Genomic DNA, 21,225 nt, shown 5'->3' on the forward strand with positions numbered 1-21,225 from the left:
CAGTAATACTTAGCTAAAAAAGAAAAAAAAAAGCACCAGTTCATTATTTCACTATTTTAATACATTACTTTTATACATATTACGTTGCTTTTCAAATAGACAATACGGTACGCTCCCTTTCAATTCTGATTTAAGTAGAATGGCACTTGGAGCAACACCTTACCATAAGAGCCTGTACTACTTCGCTTAAGGGAATGCTATTTCGAACACGAAAATCAACATTCTCTGACAAGTTATTCGAAACAAAAAAAAATTTGCATATAAAATAAAATACATAAATTACTGTTTTGAAAGTTTAACTTAACTGCTCAGGCAATATTTTAGATTAAATCCACGTGCATTGTTTTCTTAATACAGGGTGACTCAAAAAAAAAAAGCTAAATGGAGGCCATCTAGAACATATGCTGTAGAACGGAGAAAAAAAGGCCAAAGACCCAAGTGTTTCGATGTGATGTTTTGAATATAATAAACTAGTCATGGCCAAAGTTTCATTTCATTCGGACAAAACACTAAGAAAGGGGCCTAATTAGAGTTGGGGCCCGTTTTTTGGGGGGGTCACCCTGTACATGACTATTAATATGGCCCGTAATGTTGTCTTCCCTGCCAACCCTTCATAAATATGCACGTTGTTGACGACTGATTATCAGCTAGTTGACTTTAAATCTTACTAAATTGTCGTTCTTCTTTTTCCCTGCTTTTTCTTTCCTTTTTTTTCTTTTCCTTTATCTTATTCTACGTAAAACTAATAAACAATTTCTTACGTTAAGCCTACGGATTAATAACAGGGTTTTCAAGAAATAACTTTCGATTATACAGTTTAAAGGTTTCCATATTCCTTTCAATTACTCTGTTTTTTTCTTTCTCGTATTTTTTTCTTTATTTCTTTTCTTTTACTTTGTTTTACTTTCACTTTTCCGTCTTTTTCCATATTTTCCTTCCTCTTTTTCTTCAGTTTATTCTATGTAAACTTTCTAAAAAAAAACATTCCTACGTTAAGCTTAAAGGCCACGATATTGATTGATTACAGGATCTTTCATAAATATAGGTTCCAATCTTACAGTTTTAAATGCTTTCCTATTCATCCCAATGATTCCTCTTGACATTACACCAACACATTAAAACTGGTCAACACAGATTTCGTACATCCATTTTTGAGCCGACAGTTGCTACCACTAGCCGTCGCGATCATAGCGCTGTATTATTATTTTTTTTTTTGGCGGCTTATCCATAGTCAGTAATTTATCGGACTTGCGTGCAATAATGCGCTATATAATCATAGGGATTTTTTTGTTTTCAGAAGGGGACTTCATCATAGCTGTTCTGGCCTTGAGTCATATTTCCACCTGGAAACCCCGGCACATGTGTCATGTTAGCATATTTATGAGACATAATGCTTGTGTGAGTTCGTTCGCTATTTTGACCAAAACATCACAAATCCATTTCGGAAGTTTTATCATCTGCACGAGCAGAAGGGTCCGGCGTATAAAATTAACAGTATGTTCTTTGACAAGACAAAGGCGCGTTCGAAATGAAAGTTTTCGTTTAGAGCACAATTTATACATCACTTTGCATTATAAACTTTAATTGAAGCCATTATATATGTTATGAAATCATCCATAGATTATCTATAGTGCAATGTATACTACAATGTATGTGGACTATTATTGTGGAAGGGCATGTTAAGCTTGCTCTCAGTGTATCACGGTGGGTTCTCGACTAGAGTAAGCAAAAAATCGATTTGATTGAAAAATGCACCATTTTACTGATTTCAATAACAATAAACGTATTAAAAGTGTGGAACATTTGTTGATCTTCATTCGATCTTGGTCAACGTAGGGTCTCGCCACTAGTGTATGTATATATATATATATATATATATATATATATATATATATATATATATACTTGATATAATAACTAGAATTAAAAATAAAAGTCAAGTATCACGGTTCAATTGTGCCCTAAACAGAAATATTCATTTCGAACGTACTCCTGGCTTACCAAAAACCTATTGCTTGTTTTATACATCTGGCCTTACTGCTTATCCGGTGATAAATCCTCTTAAATGCTCTTGTGATGTTAGTCTGTATAAAGGTGATTAAATTCGGATTGCTGATCTTGTGAAAATTCGTCGTTTCTGTCGAAAGTTTTACGTAGACATGCAAACATACCTACATTTATATATTGGTAACTCAAATTTTCGACCCAAACCGATTAAAAAGCTTGCCCTATCTCTGAATACCCTTTAGGTCAAATTTCAAATGTTTAGACCAGAAATTGTCTGAGTAATTTGGTAGAGACCGCAGAGGTTAAATTTTTTTAACTTTGACCCCCATTATGACCCCTTAACAGTTACTGTTTTAGGCTCAAATCAATTCATTAAGTTAGATCCATGCCCAAGGAATCTATATCTAAAATTTCAAGTGTTTATACCTAAAATTGTCGGAGTAGTTTGGTAGAGTTCTCAAAGGTCATATCGTTGAACTTTAATCCCTTAACAGCCAAATTTCTGGCCGAAAACTGATTACAAATATTTTCCCAAATCTCACTATCCTGTATATCAAATTTCGAGTCTGTATACTGAAAATTGACAGAGTTATTGCGTAAGGAAATGTACAGACAGACAGACACACCGACACACTTTCACTTTTATAGATATATAGATATATGCAATCGCATTTATAATGCCATTTCTGAAGTCATCTTTTATAAAACGAAAAACTTGCGTTTCTACATGTTCACCTTTTTTACGTATTTTAGCATTTTAGTTTAGAATTGTTGCTTCCGGTAATTTACTTATTTTTCTTCATTCTGCTGTTATTGCGTTTTCTCCCACTTCATTCCCTGGTGCCAGCAGATCAGGCTGTCTAAAGATATTGGCTGTCTGACCTAAAATGCACTAGATATTGATATTTTTCCTTTTCCATTGGACAAACTCAATCATGTTCTGCAAAGCTAAATATATAAACAATTCTTTTTACAAAACTACAGAACCAAGCACCGCGAATAAATGTTTAACGAAATAAACAACTTGAAGAATGGAAATATTTTTCTAAAATAACTGGATTCAGAATTAAATAAATCGAAAAGTGTTGATATGCCGTAAAACAAAACAACCAAATACAATGAATAAATACTTGAAGATATAAAGAACTGAAACCACCACATTATTTCTAAAATAACTGGATTGTTCATTGAATAATCCGAAAATGGTTGATATGCCGTAAAGTAAACAGTCAAACAAAATATGAATAAACATTTGAAGATATAAAGAACTTGAAGCGTAATTTTTTTCAAAGTTACTGAAATCGGCATAAAAGAATTCGAAAAAGGTTGATAAGCCCTGAAACGAAATAACCAAATATAATGGATAAATATTTGAAAATATTAAAAAAAAAATGTAAGCATCACCTTTTTTCAAAAATTTTCATTAAGTAACCCGAAAAGGTTTGATATGCCGTAAGCAAACAACCAAAACTTAGTAATTGTTTTTTGTATTATTTGGACTATGATTCTCATCTTGGTTGGGTTTTTTTTGGGGGGGGGGTGTTTTTGTTTTGTTTTTGTTTTTTTTACAACGTTTCGGCCGATGTAACGTCCGGCCATCTTCAGGTGCTGGTTGTTATTGGTGAATAGTAAAAAAAATATTTGGGTTATTTGAACTATGGGCTTTTTTTTTACAACGTTTCGGCCGATGTAACGTCCGGCCATCTTCAGGTGCTGGATGTTATTGGTGAATAGTAAAAAAAATGTTTGGTTTATTTGCTTTCCCAACGAACACAGCCGTTAGAAATTTAAAATGCAAATAGCGCCAAGTCTTTTTTTTTTTTTTTTCTTTATATTAATAACTCCGGGTCCGTTATCAAAAAAGCGGAATGGACCCGGAGTTATTAATATAAAACAAAAAAAAAAGGCTTGGCGCTATTTGCATTTTAAATTTCTTACGGCTGTGTTCGTTGTGAAAGCCAATAAACCAAACATTTTTTCACTATTCACCAATAACATCCAGCACCTGAAGATCGCCGGATGTTACATCGGCCGAAACGTTGTAAAAGAAAAAAAATCCCATAGTTCAAATAATACAAAAAATAATAATAAATCCTCATCTCAAAAATACATATTCATCATATCAAAACTAAGTAGTTCTTCATTTCTCATTTGCTGTCATCAATTTCTGTGGTTCTAACACGTCTTCTTTTTTATTTTACCTCTTTTTGTATTTAAACTACGTTATTTTTCTTAGTTTGTCGTCTTTGTATTTTCATTTTTTTCTTTCTTTTCTTTTCTTTCTGTTTCACTTTCACTTTCCAAAAATTATAGGTGAAAATAGACGAAATAAAAAGCCAGTTTTAGATGCTGACATTTTTTATTTTCTTTAAAAATCATATTCCATTAATTTGCTAACACTCCGTATCCAGTTACAAGCCGAACACCTAATGACACCATAAAAGGATACGTCTTCTCTGAAAATGTTCAGCGTTTAATTTCTCTTTAAAAAAAAAAAAAAAAAAAAAAAAAAGAATATAAAAATCAAATGGAATCTTTTAAAAGTTCAAAATAGAATGTTACGTACAGACATAAATCGGAACGCTTGGGAAATGGTTGAACGAGATCAAACAAGAGAGAGTATCTTTAAATGCTCTTACGCACACCGCGCAGAAGCGGAAGTGTCAGAATCGAAAGAGGTGAGGGGGATCTGCTTGTTACGCTTGTGTGAATGTCTCCATAACTTTTCTAATGTGAAAGCACTAAAACGATTCCTTCTGATTACCGTGTTTTTATAATGATGAAGAAACATGACGCAACTGTCGCACTAAAATTGTCTTGCATGTATATCTATATTAATAGTAGACGCATGTTTTTTTTTTGCTTTTTTTTACATGGTAGTCATCAATTATCAAGGCCAGGAAGCTACTTGGGGATAAGGGTTATTACGTGTACAGTAATCAATGGGATAGTATAGTAGTAATCGTTAGTAATGGAGATTTGATAAAGTGTCTTAAGGCGGCGGTTTATCAGGAATTTGTTTATGTTGGACTTGAAGACATCCAAGTTGTAGTCAGGTGGGAAACAGGCGTACACTTCTAAGAAAGAAGCTTTGTTCATGGAATCTACGTTTTGATTTAGGCGCAGATAAAGCACGGGGAAATTTATTGAGAGTGGTTTCAGCTAGACGGGTGTTTTTCGTGAAGATTGGCGAGGCGGGGACCAGAGATTGGAGCTCACACGAGCACTTGCCATGGAAGTAATATAAAACAAAGACAGGTTCGTAACATCTCTTCTGTGAAAGAGAGGCCGCAGGGAAGAGAAAAGGACATCCCCCACTAGGCCACGAAGTCTATTTTGTACTCTGTAAAGGCAGCTGTTTTTAGCAGCTCCAACCCAGATGTGGCAGCAATACTCCATCCTTGGACGTAGTTAGCTGTTATATAGATAGATAATTGCATCAGCAGTGATATATCTTATTTCATTCGGGAATAAGACACTAATACTATGTATGTCTTATCTCATAAGTATATTTTTATAATGCTACTAACTTCTATTCCTGTCTAAAAGTATTTCGACGGAATGTGCCTCGTCGAACTTACTTCCCGTGTACTTCCTTCAATGTTAATGCCACCGACCAAACCGATTAGCAATAAAATCCCCACGTCATTGTTGTACACTTTAGATGTCGGAAAACTTTCCACACTAAATAGATTTTTTTTTTCAAGCCGGTTGCCTTTGGAAGTCCCTCACTGCTCGATGGTTTCCTGACAATACCAGTATGCAGAAATTAAAACGCAATTTTGAAAATATGTTGCCGCACAAACCCCACTTAAGATGCCTTTATAAATGTGGCCAGTAGTTATAGTAGTTCTTCGTTTCTGTGGCAATGTGCACTGTTTGAAGTTAATGAAAGTAAACAAAAAATCAGAAACGCTGCAGAAGTGAACAGTGAAATATATATATGCGTAAAATATTATTTTATGATAACAATCATTGTTTGGGTATAAAACAGTAACGCATGCAGACACACACACACACACACATACATATATTATTTTTAAATTTACAGGTTGGAAAAACATCGGTACCGTTGGTTTCAAATCTAGTATACGCGAACATATTTACGGTCGGAAAATATCTGATTCTGTTCAGTTCTAGTTTATATCTGTTCTTATCAGATATGACGACTTCAATAATGGTTTTCTGTCAAATTTTAAAATAACTATTATGCTCTTATAGTGATTTCTTCTTTATAATTACACACTTTGATGTGGTTCTTTTCCACAAACATTACAAAGTGTATATATATATATATATATATTTAACGGGTCTAGATTATTTTAAAACCAGTCCCCGTTAATTTTCAGTTAAGCTCAATGTATCTATTTAATAGGTGCAGAGCATATATAGTGTAACATTTTGTTGAAAATTCAAAAACTCCCGTTTTCTTTTTATAACCTTCGTTTATTTCCTGGATTGTTTCCATTACAGCTGTTTCATTAATGGGTAGGCAATTTTACGATTTATGTTTCCATAAAAATATCCTATCCTCACCAACTTCCTCAGATGTTTATCCATTAGATTTTTACAACAAAAGGTACATTTTAACATGCTGAACATCGTATTCGGGTAAAAAGTTTTCCAAAGCCATGCCTTCTCACTCCTCCATCTTTTGGTGTTATGTGAAGATAGTTTTCCGTTTTAACCCGTAGTTTCGTATTTTTAATTTTTATTTATTTTTTAGTTATTAATTATTTATTTCTATTTTAATTTCCCCTTTTTCTATTTGTTTTTTCCAATTATCATATAATTTTATATAATTTTATTTCTACATTTATGCGTGTTTATTTTAATATTTCTATTTTGCTTGGTGTTTGAATTCGTATTATTACTCGATCCTTCTGTTTAAAGGGAGGGGTCACTCTCGTGGAATCATTTTTTATATCTAGGATTACCTCTCTTGCATTTTTTATCTTTCCTTATATTATACGTTTCGTTTTTTCCCCTAACCTGCTATAGTGCATGAAATTAAATATCTATTTCTGTGCAAACAACCGTGGATTACATCCAGTCATTTGTTTAATAATTTTTCTTTTGATATTAGTATATGGTATGATTCTAATATACATAGGTTGCATCTTTTCGATTTGCTAGGTTCATATTTTCCCCCTTTATATGATACGCGACTTTTGCATTTAAAAATTTTATATATAAGTCATTTAATTAAATCAACAATATGATTTGTACAATTCAATGTAGACTACAATGTATTGTCACATGCGTATCATCATCATGCAGTCCGTCAACCTTGACGATGACTAGTGGGGGCCGCAGTGCTTTATCCTTCGGTACAGGACTTTCCACCTTGGCTCCTAACTTGCTTGTGCAGTTCAGGTGGAGTATCTGTTGCGCATCAGATAAACACCCTCTGAACCTCCAATGCTCATTTCCAGTGGAGCGAACCCGTAACGACTGGGAGCAGAGGAGGCCGTAGCTTCTGGCCGAAAGTAATCTCAGTGATGTAGACAGTCGCCCTATTGTGTCCGTTACTACGCTTTCTCTTTCTGGATAAGGTTCCATATCCTTTTAAAGAAAACTGCAAGGTAGCAGTAGGATTTGAAATCAGAGTTCCCATCTCTTAGCCTTTTGCTGTGATAAGGCCCACAAGGACGTGGTGTTTGATTTTGAGATCGGTTCCCCTAGTCTTCGCCCAACCAAGGGTACCCACAAGACAGTGGTGTAGGGGTTGGTAGTGTGCCAGGGCGTGTCCACACATCGGTGGGCCATAACGCACTACCTCTGGGGTCTCCTATTACTCCAAGATCTCCTGCAGGTTTAGCCTGGTGCCTCAAGGCGCCCAGTTACCGTGTTTGGCCAACGTGGAGGCCCTCTAAGAGGTTTGATGATGGAGAGGCTATGTACTGGCGGGAAGACTTATGCATAGCGGCTCCCTTTTCGCCATGAGGTTAGCCAGCGGTGTTAGCTGAAAGCGAGAAGACATGAACTTACCACTAACTTATACCTAACACACTAGACGCATCATATCCCCCTGCCGGATCAAGAATCCAAACATACACACTATCTATTTCACATGCATCTACTCAATGACTAATCACTGAGTAGAGGCATGTGAAACTTCCTCCTGGTGCACATCGATGGGTCCCCAACTAGAGCAGATAATCAATCGATTTGATTGAAAATAGGCGATTTCACCGGTTTCGCTGGCAAAAAAAAATATGGGAGCCTAAAACATTCGTTGATGATCGTTCAATTCCGGGCAACGGGGGATCTCCCTGCCAGTGTGTGTGCGTGCTTATATAAGAATACTCGTCCTATTATATCTATAAACCATAAATATAGTATTAGGTTTAAATTTTAATGATTTTCCTCAACTCAGTGAACATGGTACATTTTTAATGGCCTCTCTAGATGCTAACTACAAACATTAAATTGAATAAGTTGAAGTAAATAGTAAAATAAAACGTATATGCACAATATATGATTTTATAAAATAAGTATAGATATTAAACAGTAACACACACGCGTACATATACGCTACTTTCTCGTTCGACCTCTCTCTTTTCTCTCTCTCTCTCTCGCTTTTGTCTCCCTCCCTCCCTCTCTCTCCCTCTCTCTCGTTTTTATTCATCTTGACAAAATAGCTTTTGCCAATAAGGTCCATTCCCCTGGCGACGACTACATTATTTGTCACTGTTTATTTCATATCCTTTTCTCATAACAAGTGCCTCTCACTGAACTCCGGTCCATTTTCACATTCCCGTCGCGTTCCTTTAATTAAAAAGTCTTTAGAAATGGTTGTTTTTTTCCTTGTATTTGAATATTGGGCCACAAATAAATTGGCACTTGGGGAAAATACTTCGCCCTCGGATCTTGTTAATTTGGTAATGGAAATGAATAGCCAAGACATGACAAATACATTTGAAACAGTCTAAAAAGAAAATATATGCACATCAACAGAACTGAACGCGTGTCTGGTGTATATGGATGCAATGTTGTGCGGAAACAATGAACCGTGGATAGTTTCAAGAACAGACTGATGCAAATTTGTTCAAATATATTTCTAAGTAACATTTCATTTTTCTTTTTAATTTCTTAGTTTCTCTCTGACTCTCTCTAAACACACACACGCACATATGAATATTTATGGTAGTCTAAATTAATGAACAGATAATTAAAATATATATTTTATCAACTTGACATTATTTTTTATAAATGTCAAAATTTAAAGAACGCTCATGTGTAAAGTTGTTCATTATAATTTGAATTTCGAAATATATTTTTTGTTTCTTAAAAAATCATAATCATTTGGCAACCTGGGGAGTAATATGCGCACATATTGTTCTCTTAACTTTATTATTTAGGGGTCCGCTCATCCGAACACACTGCTTTCATTCATAAAAGAACAAGTGAAGCATGCATGGTCCCCTGTGGGTGCATAGTGAAAGAGGCATAAAAAATGACTAAGTTCAGAATTTGCCCCCTCCATTTAGCCCCAAAAGTCCTCAGGAGATATCAGATCTTAGTGAAAATGAACAACCGGTGCGGTTTTAGGCCTTAACATATACAAACTTGAGTTCTGCACCATGCAAAAACACAAATGACTAAGTCCACCATTTGCCCCCCCCCCATTTAGCTGAAAAAGTCTCCAAGGCCTTAACTTATTTAAATTTGAGTTCAGCACCAAGCAAATAAATGCTAAATAGACATACACAGCAAATTTTGGGAAAATATGGTAAAATAGTCTCAAAAATGGAGTGTTTTCATGAGTTATAAAAGAGGCCCTGGAGCACACCCAAGAGTTATCACGAAGTATAGCAAATAAAATTATATAGAAATCAGTTAGTTACAACTTTTCAGAAAGTTTTATAAAAATCCAAGGCATCAATTTCTTTAGTAAGCACAAAAGTGTCAATTTTAGCCATTTTAACACGAAACGCACCTCTAGGGGGACAACCGGAATTTTCCCGGAAAATCCGTTCTGTTATTTTTTTACCCTTCTCATGTTTAATGTTTGTACAAAATTTCAAAAATTTCCAAGGCGTAGTTATTGAGAAAAGTGTGGACAGACGAATGGACAAGGGTGAATTTACAGATTCGCCCTCCTTTTGTCCGCGGGGCAAAAACGTTTTTAAAAATTTAGCTACCAAACGTTTTAATAGAGAAAAGAATTGTTGTACAGTAAATTTTCTGTGGTATTAAGCAGTACATTTTGAAAAAGATAGGTGATATTTTTAACGATAGTTAGTAATTCTTTTAAAATGTTTTGTGTGCGGGATGGCAATAGTACGCACTGCTTCAGTTGTGATGTTATCTATGCATGTGACGTCGAGTACTCTTCCGGCACATCTCATTTTAAACGATTTGATTTTTCTTTGCAGTTTTGGTGTTAGTGTCCATGTTTTATATGCATATATAAAGATCGGCAGGACAAACGCATGCACTTAACGTTTGATAAACATGTCTTATCTCGAAATATATTATAAAACACACTGAGTAAAAGTTAGAAATAATCAAGCAAGATTTACTAAAAAGGTTTTTATAATCTATAAGGTTGAGCTTTTTTCTCGCTCTGACAATGATATTAAAAGCCCACTTTTTCCACTTTTTCCATTTAAAAATTATTAAAACGATCTTTTCAATATACTCAGGCATTGATATGCCAGCGATTACAGGAAGGTTAAGTAAGTTTCATATTCTTTTGTAAAACTAGGATTAATTTTTTAGCTAATCAGTTGTTTATGGTTTTTTAATAGATTATTGGTTACATTTCACTATTAGACTGGATTCTATTTATGTATGGTTTCTACATTCTGCATAAGTTCGTAGAATTTAACATGAAAACAAGAACGGTCGGGTTTCAATCCTGGTTTGAGGTAGTTGCCTGTCTAGCTACACTGATGAGCTGTGAAACAACAAAACAGTACTGTATGTGGATGACTATATATATATATATATATATATATATATATATATATATATGCGCGCGTGACATTGTGGATGTGTGCGTGAAAAGTTTCTACCAAACTCCTTTCTTTCTACAGTGTTGGAATTTTATATATAGGGTATTTGAACCTGTAGCGCACTTTCGATTTATTTGTTAACCGGCAAAATTGCTGTTAAAGGATCAGCATCGAAAACAAAACAGTTGACCTTAGCAAAGTATGTCAAATAAAAAAAATGTACTTCTACTGTTGCTATTGCACAGGCACAGAAGTAAACAGTCAAAGTTCCTTCATTTAAACCTGTCGTATCTATCTGTCGGTAGCTTGGAACGTAATGACGCTGAAGAGATTAAAAATAACGACTACGTTTCGAGGGCAAAACCTTCTAGTTTCGATTTTTTTTTTAATTCAATTTTCACCCCAAACAAGGCACAGTGCCACTTTGAAGCAGGGGGCTACTATTAGGGAATTAATTAGCGGGGTCATTATGAGGGGAGAAGAGTATAAAGATGTTTGTTAACATTACACTTGAACTTCTGCATATCATTGCAGTTGGGAAAGCAGAATCCCGGAAGGGAGTTCCAAAGACCCGCAGTTCTGGGGAAGAAACTATTGGAGTAAAAGGCTTTCTTGTACCTAGGGATCTCTACTGTAAAGGGATGGGACTTAGTAGCTTGTCGGGTTTGTCGGGGGTAGTTACGTCGGGGAGGTACAAGTGTTTGCAGTTCGTCAGAGCATTCACCATTAAAGTATTTGTAGAACAGGCAGAGCGATGCAACAACAGTTCAGGACCTATCAGGTTGGCGACTCTTTTTTGAACCCTGTCCTGGAGCGAGAGACAAGCAGCAGATGCACCAGCCCAGATGTGACAACAGTACTCCATACATGGGCGAATGGTTGCCTTATAGAGGTATAGGATACTGGCAGGCGTAAGTAGTTTTCTAGCACGGTAGAGGGAGCCAACCTTCCTTGCAGCAGCCTTGGCAATGCTCTCAATGTATCTATTCCAGTTTATATTCCCTGTAAACGTTAGGCCGAGGAGTTTAAAAGAAGTACTTTCAGGCAATGTGTTCTTGGCCATTGCTATTGGTGGTAGAAAAGGTTTTTTGCAGTTATTGAAGGAAACAAGCTTAGTCTTAGCAGCATTGAATGTGACCAACCATTTTTGTCCCCATTCCACTACGGATTGGAGGTCGTCCTCTAGTGTTTCTGCCATTTCCTTGGATATGTGTTCATTTGTTTTCCCCTCATATCTGTTATAGAGAGTGGTGTCATCGGCAAATATACCCATCTCCGAAACAATATTATCAGGGAGGTCGTTTATGAATATCAGGAATAATAGAGGTCCAAGGATAGACCCCTGAGGTACTCCCGCATTTATGTCATATTGTTTGGATGTATGTCCGTCGAGGACAACTTTGATTTTTCTATTATTTAAGAAGGATTTAATTACATTATGAATTCTTCCAGTGATTCCATATGATCTAATTTTCCTTAGAAGACCATCGTGCCATACCCTGTCAAAAGCCTTAGATATATCAAGGGCCACCGTTCTACCCTCCCCTGTTTTATCCAATGAACGGTATATACGTTCAGAAACTACAGTTAAGATATCTGCTGTTGAACGGGCTTGCCTGAATCCATATTGTTTGTCAGTCAGGAGTTTAGCAGTTGTTAGGTGCTGGACTAGGGCTTGATTAACTAAGGACTCAAATATTTTGGCGAAACGCGGGAGGAGGCTAATGGGGCGATAATTTAGTGGGTCAGATCTTTCACCAGAATTCTTGAAGACTGGTACCACAGAGGCGGTTTTCCAGCAGTCGGGAAAACAAGATTCGTTAAGGCATTTATTGTAAAGTTTGGACAGAACTGGAGCAACCTCGGCAGAGCATTTTTTTAATAGCACAGCCGGGATGAGATCTGGTCCACATGCTTTTGAGGTGTCTAGGTTTTTTATAATAGCATGTACCTGAGAAGGGGTGATTTTCAAATCGTCAAGTGTGGCGTCTGTTCGCAGAGGAAAATCAAGGAGTGAGTGGTGTACCGAGTTCAGTGTGGAGTTTGAGGCAAACCGACTGGCAAGCAGATTAGCCTTGTCAGTTGCCGTGCAAGCAACCTCATGATTGTTTGTTAGTGGGGGAATAATTGACTGTCCATTATTAACTACGCTGTTGTAGATTTTCCAAAAATCCCGGGTTCCTAATTTCTGTGCTTCGATGCGCTTTCTGGTGGTTTCAGAGTAATCAGTCTTAGCTGCGTCTATCACTCTCTTACAATTATTTCTAGCTTCTATAAACTTATGTTTATTTGAGCTGGACTTATGTCGGTTGAATCTGCGGAACGCATGCTGCCTTTGACAAATGGCAGCTTCACAAGCAGAAGTAAACCATTGGGGAGAGTGGGGCTTGCTATAGTATTTCCGTGTGGGAACATGTGCTTCAATAGCAGTTTTGAACCATTCAGTTGTCTCATTTGCACACTGTTCCGCTGGAAGAGTAAAGATATTTTGCCATGGGGCATCTCTGATGAGCTCCCTGATGGCTTCCCAATCAGCCTTTTTGTAATACCTCGTTGTTTTGAGAAGTGGGTCTTCAGTTTTAGGGCGAGAATTTAGGCTGATTTCTACCATTATCACAGCGTGATCAGCATTCCCGAGTGGGCTGTGGGCATTTGTTGTACAGTTATTGGGAACCGTTGTCAGAAAGAGATCTAGAAGTGAGGCATGTTGATCGTGCTGGTCTGGGAAACGTGTCGGAAATGTAACCAACTGAGATAGGGAATGAGATATAGAGAAGCTATAAGGAAAGGGACCCTGCACTCATCCCCGGTGGGCTTTCCTGAGGCCACAATCCTGTGGGTGAGGACAGCTGATGGTCTACTTGTATTGCATGTCTGGTATTCTGCACAACTACTTGTCCAGCACCCCCTCACTCATCCACCCTAACTGAAACTTTTAAATAAAATAAAATGAAATGACAGCTCAAGCAAAAGTTACGTTTAAACCAGGACCAAACTCAAAGAAAACCAACCTGCCTTCTCCCTTGAGGCTTGCATTTACTAATATCCGCGGGCTTAGAACTAACTTAGATGATGTTGAGTCATTTCTAGCAGATGGTGCTCAAGTCATAATTTTTTATAACTTTTGGAATCAATAATATATTAGATAATAATCAATAGCTCTCTAATAGCAAATAAGAAATCTGCATGAATAAAAATACAATATTTATGCGTATGTTACGATCGGGCAACGCCGGCTGGCTTACTAGTAACTAAATTAATCAAGGGACAAAAAAAGCAAAACAACGTGATTTCATTATTGTTCTTCAAAACCTGGGCATATTTCTACTTCCTGATTGTGATAATCTTCTATGATTCATATATATATATATATATATATATATATATATATATATATATATATATATATATATATATATATTTAATGCGTAAATGGTAAAAACATGGAAAAGGTGCTCAATACTACTGTAGAGTAAAATATATTTTATCACCGTTTTTAATCTGCTTATCGGATCTTTAATTCGATTCCGGTAGTGGAAACAAATGTAATTAAACAGATTATAAAAGAGTGCTCAATGAAGGACAGAGCTGGTATGTTTGTATAATAAACAGACGATATATATATATATATATATATATATATATATATATATATGTCTGTTTACTATACAAACATACCAGCTCTGTCCTACATTGAGCACTCTTTAATAATCTCGCGAGTTTCATTGGATTTATATCTCGGAAATCAATCTGTACAACCATTTACATATATATTGCACACGGTGCATCCAGCATAAACCCTCACTTTATGTAGATTAATGCATGTTTATTTACAGAAGCTTTTTTTATTATTTTAGGCAACGCAAACGAACAACGAGGAACGGTTTTCTGTTGCTCTACTCCAAGTGGATGTTTTAGCTCTGAACGACACATCGTTAGTTTTTTCCAAACCAGTCTACGAAGCAACAGTCGTGGAAAACGCTCCGGTTGGGACAAATCTCCTCACATTATCTGTTATCTACACGTCGGTAAGTGAACTTGGATTTGACATTCTTATAATTTGCCGGTTATTTTCTTTTCAGCGTTCTTACTTTAGTTAACTAGATTATCTTTACAAAAATCTATTTAAAGAAATTTCTAAAGCTCAGGCAATTTCTCGCATTATTCCAAGCTAATTATAAACGCATCATTAGTTTTATACAATGTTTATATATTAGCGATATTAGTTCCGCGGTTTACTAATTGGCATATTTGTTTGAAAAGGGGCATTGTATTAATGAATTATTATTATTATTGTTTCTTATTAATTTAATATTTATTTTGCATTTAATATAAGTTATGTTTCGCAATTACTATTTCATTCCTAGACAAATGTTCAGAATGTGTTCAAATGTTCGTTTATTCAGAGATCAACTTGGTTTGCATAAGGTTGTGATCTGTTGATAAATTGTAATTGACAAGGCAAATTGAATTCCTCTTTTTCTTTCTGTATGTTCACATTAAAGAGATTAACCAATTTCTGTCAAAAATCCTCATGCCAATTTATATGAATGAATGAATGATTTTTTTTAAACGAATGTTTCAAGTATTTCAAGTATGCAGCTTTGCGAAACGATAGCGAACCAGCAAAGTTAGTTAATACTGTATACTAGGAAACATGTTTTCTGAATATAAATGAGGAACTGCGTACTCTCCTACTCTCACACCTGGACCACATAATGGCATCTCTATTGTCACGTTTTATTACTATAAGTTTATGGTTCTTGTGTGGATGCTAATTCTTGTCATAGAAAAATGGTCCAAAAAGGAACGTCAGACGAGATTAGAGAAAACAATTGTCGAATTGGGATTATTAAATGTATTTGATCCAAGAAAAAATTAGCAGTATCAATCCTATTCTTTTAATTGTAAAGAATCACAGGCAAAAAAATATTATTAATCCATTCAGAGTAGCAGAATGTTGGGTGCCATTACGGATGCTGCGATATTCTTGTAATAAAGATTAATTTTAAATTAATAAGGTCATTAGATTATTCGTAAAAAAATTCTTGGGAATAATTGTTACATCTTCATAAATAGCTTTGTTGTCAACTACATCACCGAAGAGAGACACATCTATAATATAAATCTGTCTGTTTAAATATAAGTATGGACGTATGTATGTTTGTTAGTATGCCTGGTTAAAACTTTCGACAGAGGCGATGGATTTTCACGAACTTGATATCGTTTTGAAGATTAACCCTTCGGACAACGAATATCGAAAAATTGGCTAAAAACATTAATTCTTTCACCCTCAATTAGGCACTTTCCTACAGGGATGGACTGGGGTTTTTTTTCGCCCATATTTTCGAAAGTGATTACTTTTCGATTGACTAGCCTTAATTTAAACCTTCCACACTTCCGATTTGGCGATGGACGCAACAACAAAGACGTCACGTTTTTTGTTTGTTTGGGTTTTTTTTCTTTTTTGCATTTTTTCCTCCTTCGCGGTACAGGTTCGATCCTGCCTGCCTACTACCATTTTTTTTTTTTTTTTGCTCACCACACACTTCCAAACACCCGGGCAACGCCGGGCACCCAGATTAGTTTCACATATAGCATAGATAGGAATATCACAGTCATATGTTTGTTTTGTTTGTACTTTTTACCATGTATCAACCCTTTACAGTTTATTTAATATCGATTCCAATTAATTGATAATATTTTATGTTTCAATTCTCTGTCTAGGTATGTTTATATAGGCATATATTTCATGTTCAGTATTTACTCAACTAATTAACGGATCATTATGAATTTTTAAATACAACCGCTAGGGGTAAAGTAACCAAATGTGGGCTCTGTAGATAGTGCAATTTGGCGTTAGGTAATTTACACCCTTTGTGAAAATTGATATACTTCCAATTTATGTAAAATTTTAACAATAGGTATGAGATATAAATTAATAAACATTCATCATAGCTCAGTTACCTTTTCGTATTTTAAACGTTTTCAGGAAGGCGGAATAATATACGCGACATCCGATTTTAAAATTCAGATATTTCAGAGTTTCACTAAATTTTATTTATAATTAAAAATCATTCTCTGAATTTTAATTTCTTAAAAACTCTCAAGCTTGAATTGGAATTTAGGCATGTTTTATAATCAAGTCATAGATTTTGATTAAAATTAGAATAATTTTTTTAGACATAATGTATAGTATCATTATATCTTGGTTTTAAATCTTCGTAAGGTGACATAAATGTGGTGCTAATTTGGGGAATTAGTTTTACCCGCCCTTGGCCGGGTATTCTTCTAGTTTTAAATATTTTTAAATTGCTGCAGCTTTTTTATATTGTATGCGAATTAGTTTTGTGGGCGTATATTTTGTCATCTGATAACTGATTGATAAAGCAAAGAGAGAACTTTGGAATTACAACGACTTCCTGTCAATCTCGACAACATTTTGAAGTGACTATGAATAGAGTGGGTGGCATACTATTTATGACGACGTACCTCATGACGATTCCAATGATCAGATTTAAATTATCCGAACTACTATGTGTATAATAAAGGTCCTGGATGTGACCTTAAACTATATCCGATGGTGAGTCCCCAGCTTGCAGGCTTTGGGGAGTGTGGAGCCACCTTTTTATTGCCATTGCTCCCAGGTCCACTCTGACCCGGATTGGTAGTACCTGTTAAGGGTCCCAACCATGGGTTAAATAGAAACTGACTTGAAAAAAATATATATTCTATTAAAAAATATTTCTTCAAAATCACTGGATTCGGCATTAAAAAAATCTGAAAAGGGTTGATATGCCGTAAAACAAAAACAATCGACCAACTATCACAAATAAATATCAAAAATTCTCAGAAAGAACTATTTTCAAAATGATATAAAAATTGATTAAAAAAAAAAATACTTTCTTCCCTAACGAGAAGACTTTTGTACTTACTTTCAGGCAGTAACTAACATTGATGTGAATTCCGTAGAATAACATTGTAATGAAAATATTCAGAATATGTATATAACTTTTAATGAAATTTTATTTTGCATTTTAAAACTTCGTTTTTATTAAACTACTAATAGACCGCCTAGCATTACCCGGTCTTAATATACGCTTAATATGATATTTTGATTAATTCAGATTTCATTTTTATTAATATATTATATTGGACCCAATATATATAGTAATGATTAAAAAAGTTAAAATAAAAAATGACCCGTGCACCGCCATCGAGAATCGAAACCAAAGCGTTTAGCTTACGATTTACTTTTTCCTTAGACGTTAATACCTGGGCTATGAAGAAACATTTGCTACAAGGCTAAAAATGAATGCATGAAACAATGGCTATTACGTTACGCATGCATGTTCGTAATGCCGTCGTTCGAATTTCATCTGATAAATTCCATTTTTTTTTTAATTCTTTAAAGTTTTGCACTCATTTTCCCCGGCTAAAACCCAAATATAAAGTTTCGTATGGGTTCGAATACCCTATATATTAAGTTTCATGCCTGTAGACCAAAAAATGATAGGAATTAGGTAGGCAAAATTTTTTCAACAAATATATATATATATATATGTGTGTGTGTGTGTGTTTGTGTGTATACATAAATATATAAAGAGGTTTGTGTTTCCCATAAACTTTTTACGCAAATATTACACAAGTATAATCAAGAAGAATATCTGCATAAATTTAATTATTCGTAATAGTTAATTAAAGATGATCATCCTATAAGAAAACAGGGAAAAAAACTAATAGGGAATTAACTAAAATGAATGTTTAAAACAATATGCAAATTAGCTAGACATTTTGCAGATGGACGCACTTCCATGGCCCGTATATAACAAAGTTGTATTTTTATTTTAAATAAATAGAAAAAAGGATGTTTAATACGAATATCCATACACAAAAAAAAAATTATAGGCGTATTGATTAAATGTCCTCAAATAGCCACATGCAAACACGTTTTATTTGAAGTTTAGGTTTCGTTAAAATTCGACATAAAATAGTAATTACTACGTTTTGTAAATTCATTACAGAACTTTTGCTGTTCAGGTGATTGTAAATATATTTTTACGTGTCTAGATGCATAACTAAGATAATATCAGTCTAAGGGTAGGTAATCTTAATTTTTCAAAAGCAAAAACAGTTTTGTAATGGTTTTTATGTCCCCGATATTCTACATGATTTATACTTGCATAATATTTGTGTAAAAAAGTTATAGCTTAATGTCCCCTTAGTGAGATTAAAAAAATAAATAAATAAACACATAATAATGATATAGCTTATATCCAGAATCATTATTTCAATTTTGATGAAAATCATATGATTTTTACACTACAAAATTTTTCAAATGAAAGTCTTAAGCTTGAAAAGAAATTTAAATTCAGGCTAGCTTATTTAATTGATTGTTAATTACTATTGATTAGATTAAATTAAGTTGTGCTTATATATTTTCCCCCAAAAATACAAAACCAAATAATAAGAAATTATATTTTTAAATATTGATTAATGATGGCTAATACCTAAAATATATATTTTTTTAATCGGAGATATCTGCATTTTCGCCCCAACTTATCTCCTTTTTACATCTTTTACATGAAACTGAATGAAATTAGATATTACTCATATTACACCCTATTTACGCATGGCAGCTAAATTCCAATATAATGTTCGATAAATTAGTATCGGATTGAATCTTTAAAGACGAATATATAAACATATAAATACTTACTTAATCGAGATATTCCTTTAGCACGAGGAAGTTTAAACCCTGAAATAAAATTTTAGAACGGAATTTGGAATGTTATGTGGAATTATTGGGTAAGTATGGAGACAAACTAGTAAAAATAAAGACACAAGCACAAATATCTTAAACTAATGTTTTTATAGGTCATTAAATTCGATCTTAATCTTGCTAGAAAGATATTCCTACCAAGATAAATGTGAAGTTATTAATCCTTTCTAATCTTTACCAACAAATGTAAGCTTCCGGAAAGGTATATACTAAGACGTTGCAGTAGCTCTTGAGGAAATAATCACGTATATTCACCGAATCTTTTATATAGCTCGCATGTTCGATAGGGATTAACGGAGCATAATAATTTAAGTGGGGGAGGGGTAGGGGGCATAGTGTGGCTAATCGCATATTACTTTTTCTCTGTACATCTATATATTAATACGATAGCATGTGTGTTATTGTCTGTGTCACGCTTACATCCGGGTCGTTTAATGGTTATGAACATCCATTTCTTGTCATAAATAATTTTACCAAGAATTCTTCAGAAGTTTAGGCTTCGGTTTCAATTATAGCTGATGGCACGTATGTCATCTTTTATTTATCAGTATTTTGCTCAAGAATTAAGTTTTGGTTTCGATTTTGATTTCGATTATGGCTGAATGGATTTAAGTTATATATATATATATATATATATATATATATATATATATTCATAACTTTTTATTTCGGTTACGATTCAAGCGAATGCACCCAAGTCAATATGGATATTTTTTTATATTTTAAGTCGCAACTCTATAATGATATATACGAAATCTACAAGAATTAAAATATCATATTTAAGCGTACTTTATGACCGAGCTTTGCCCGGCGTTCGTGCTAGCTTAGATAAAAACTTTTACAGTTTTAACAAAAAAACTACAGTAATATCAGAGCGTGTCCATCTACACTGAACATCTGCAGAATGCCAGCATCAATATATTACATATGAATCATCTCCCTGTGGAATTTACACAGTTACCGCTTGTAACGTATTAATGGCTGTAGTTATAGCTACTTGAAGTTTTATCATACCTAGCAGTATTTAAAACTGAAAGACTCATTCTATGCTATTTTTCATAGAGCTGCCAACTTAGGAAAATACTACAAAAGTTGACTTATTGGATTTTTGGGGGGTACAGTTGGCTCATCTCCTACTTCTGAAAAAAGAATTTTAAATTAGAAACTACGAACAAGATAGTAAGTTCTACTTAAGTTTGATTTGAGACATTACTGACAGTTATAAAAATCAATTACTACCAAAAATAGGCTGTAATAGACCACTTCAGGATTTGTGGCGGTTGAGGCACTAACTCGGCTCTATGTAGACAAAAATACTAAGTAATTTGAATAGGTTCCTACTAATATTCGTGTTTTTGATATTTTTGTATTATGTTCATTAGATGTAAAATGATAGAAAGTGTTGTCGTAGCGAAGATGTATACGTTGCTTTTATAGAGTTTGTGTGTTGTTCTATATTTTTATTATTTATTA

General features: G+C 34.4%; 1 protein-coding gene across 7 annotated transcripts in view; it reads left to right on the plus strand.

The window, feature by feature from the left end:
• The window catches only part of LOC145287853 (protocadherin Fat 3-like), a 1,926,363-nt gene that overhangs the window by 1,259,274 nt on the left and 645,864 nt on the right, over positions 1 to 21,225 (plus strand). For all 7 annotated transcript variants that reach the window (XM_080135727.1, XM_080135730.1, XM_080135731.1 and 4 more), the window contains exon 11: positions 14,828 to 14,998. In XM_080135727.1, the coding sequence (XP_079991853.1) occupies positions 14,828 to 14,998 (171 nt within the window). The remainder of the gene's footprint in view (positions 1 to 14,827; positions 14,999 to 21,225) is intronic.

The sequence above is a fragment of the Euprymna scolopes genome, chromosome 11 (assembly GCF_053919585.1).
Source record: "Euprymna scolopes isolate OS-2025 chromosome 11, ASM5391958v1, whole genome shotgun sequence".
Lineage (NCBI taxonomy): Eukaryota > Metazoa > Mollusca > Cephalopoda > Sepiida > Sepiolidae > Euprymna > Euprymna scolopes.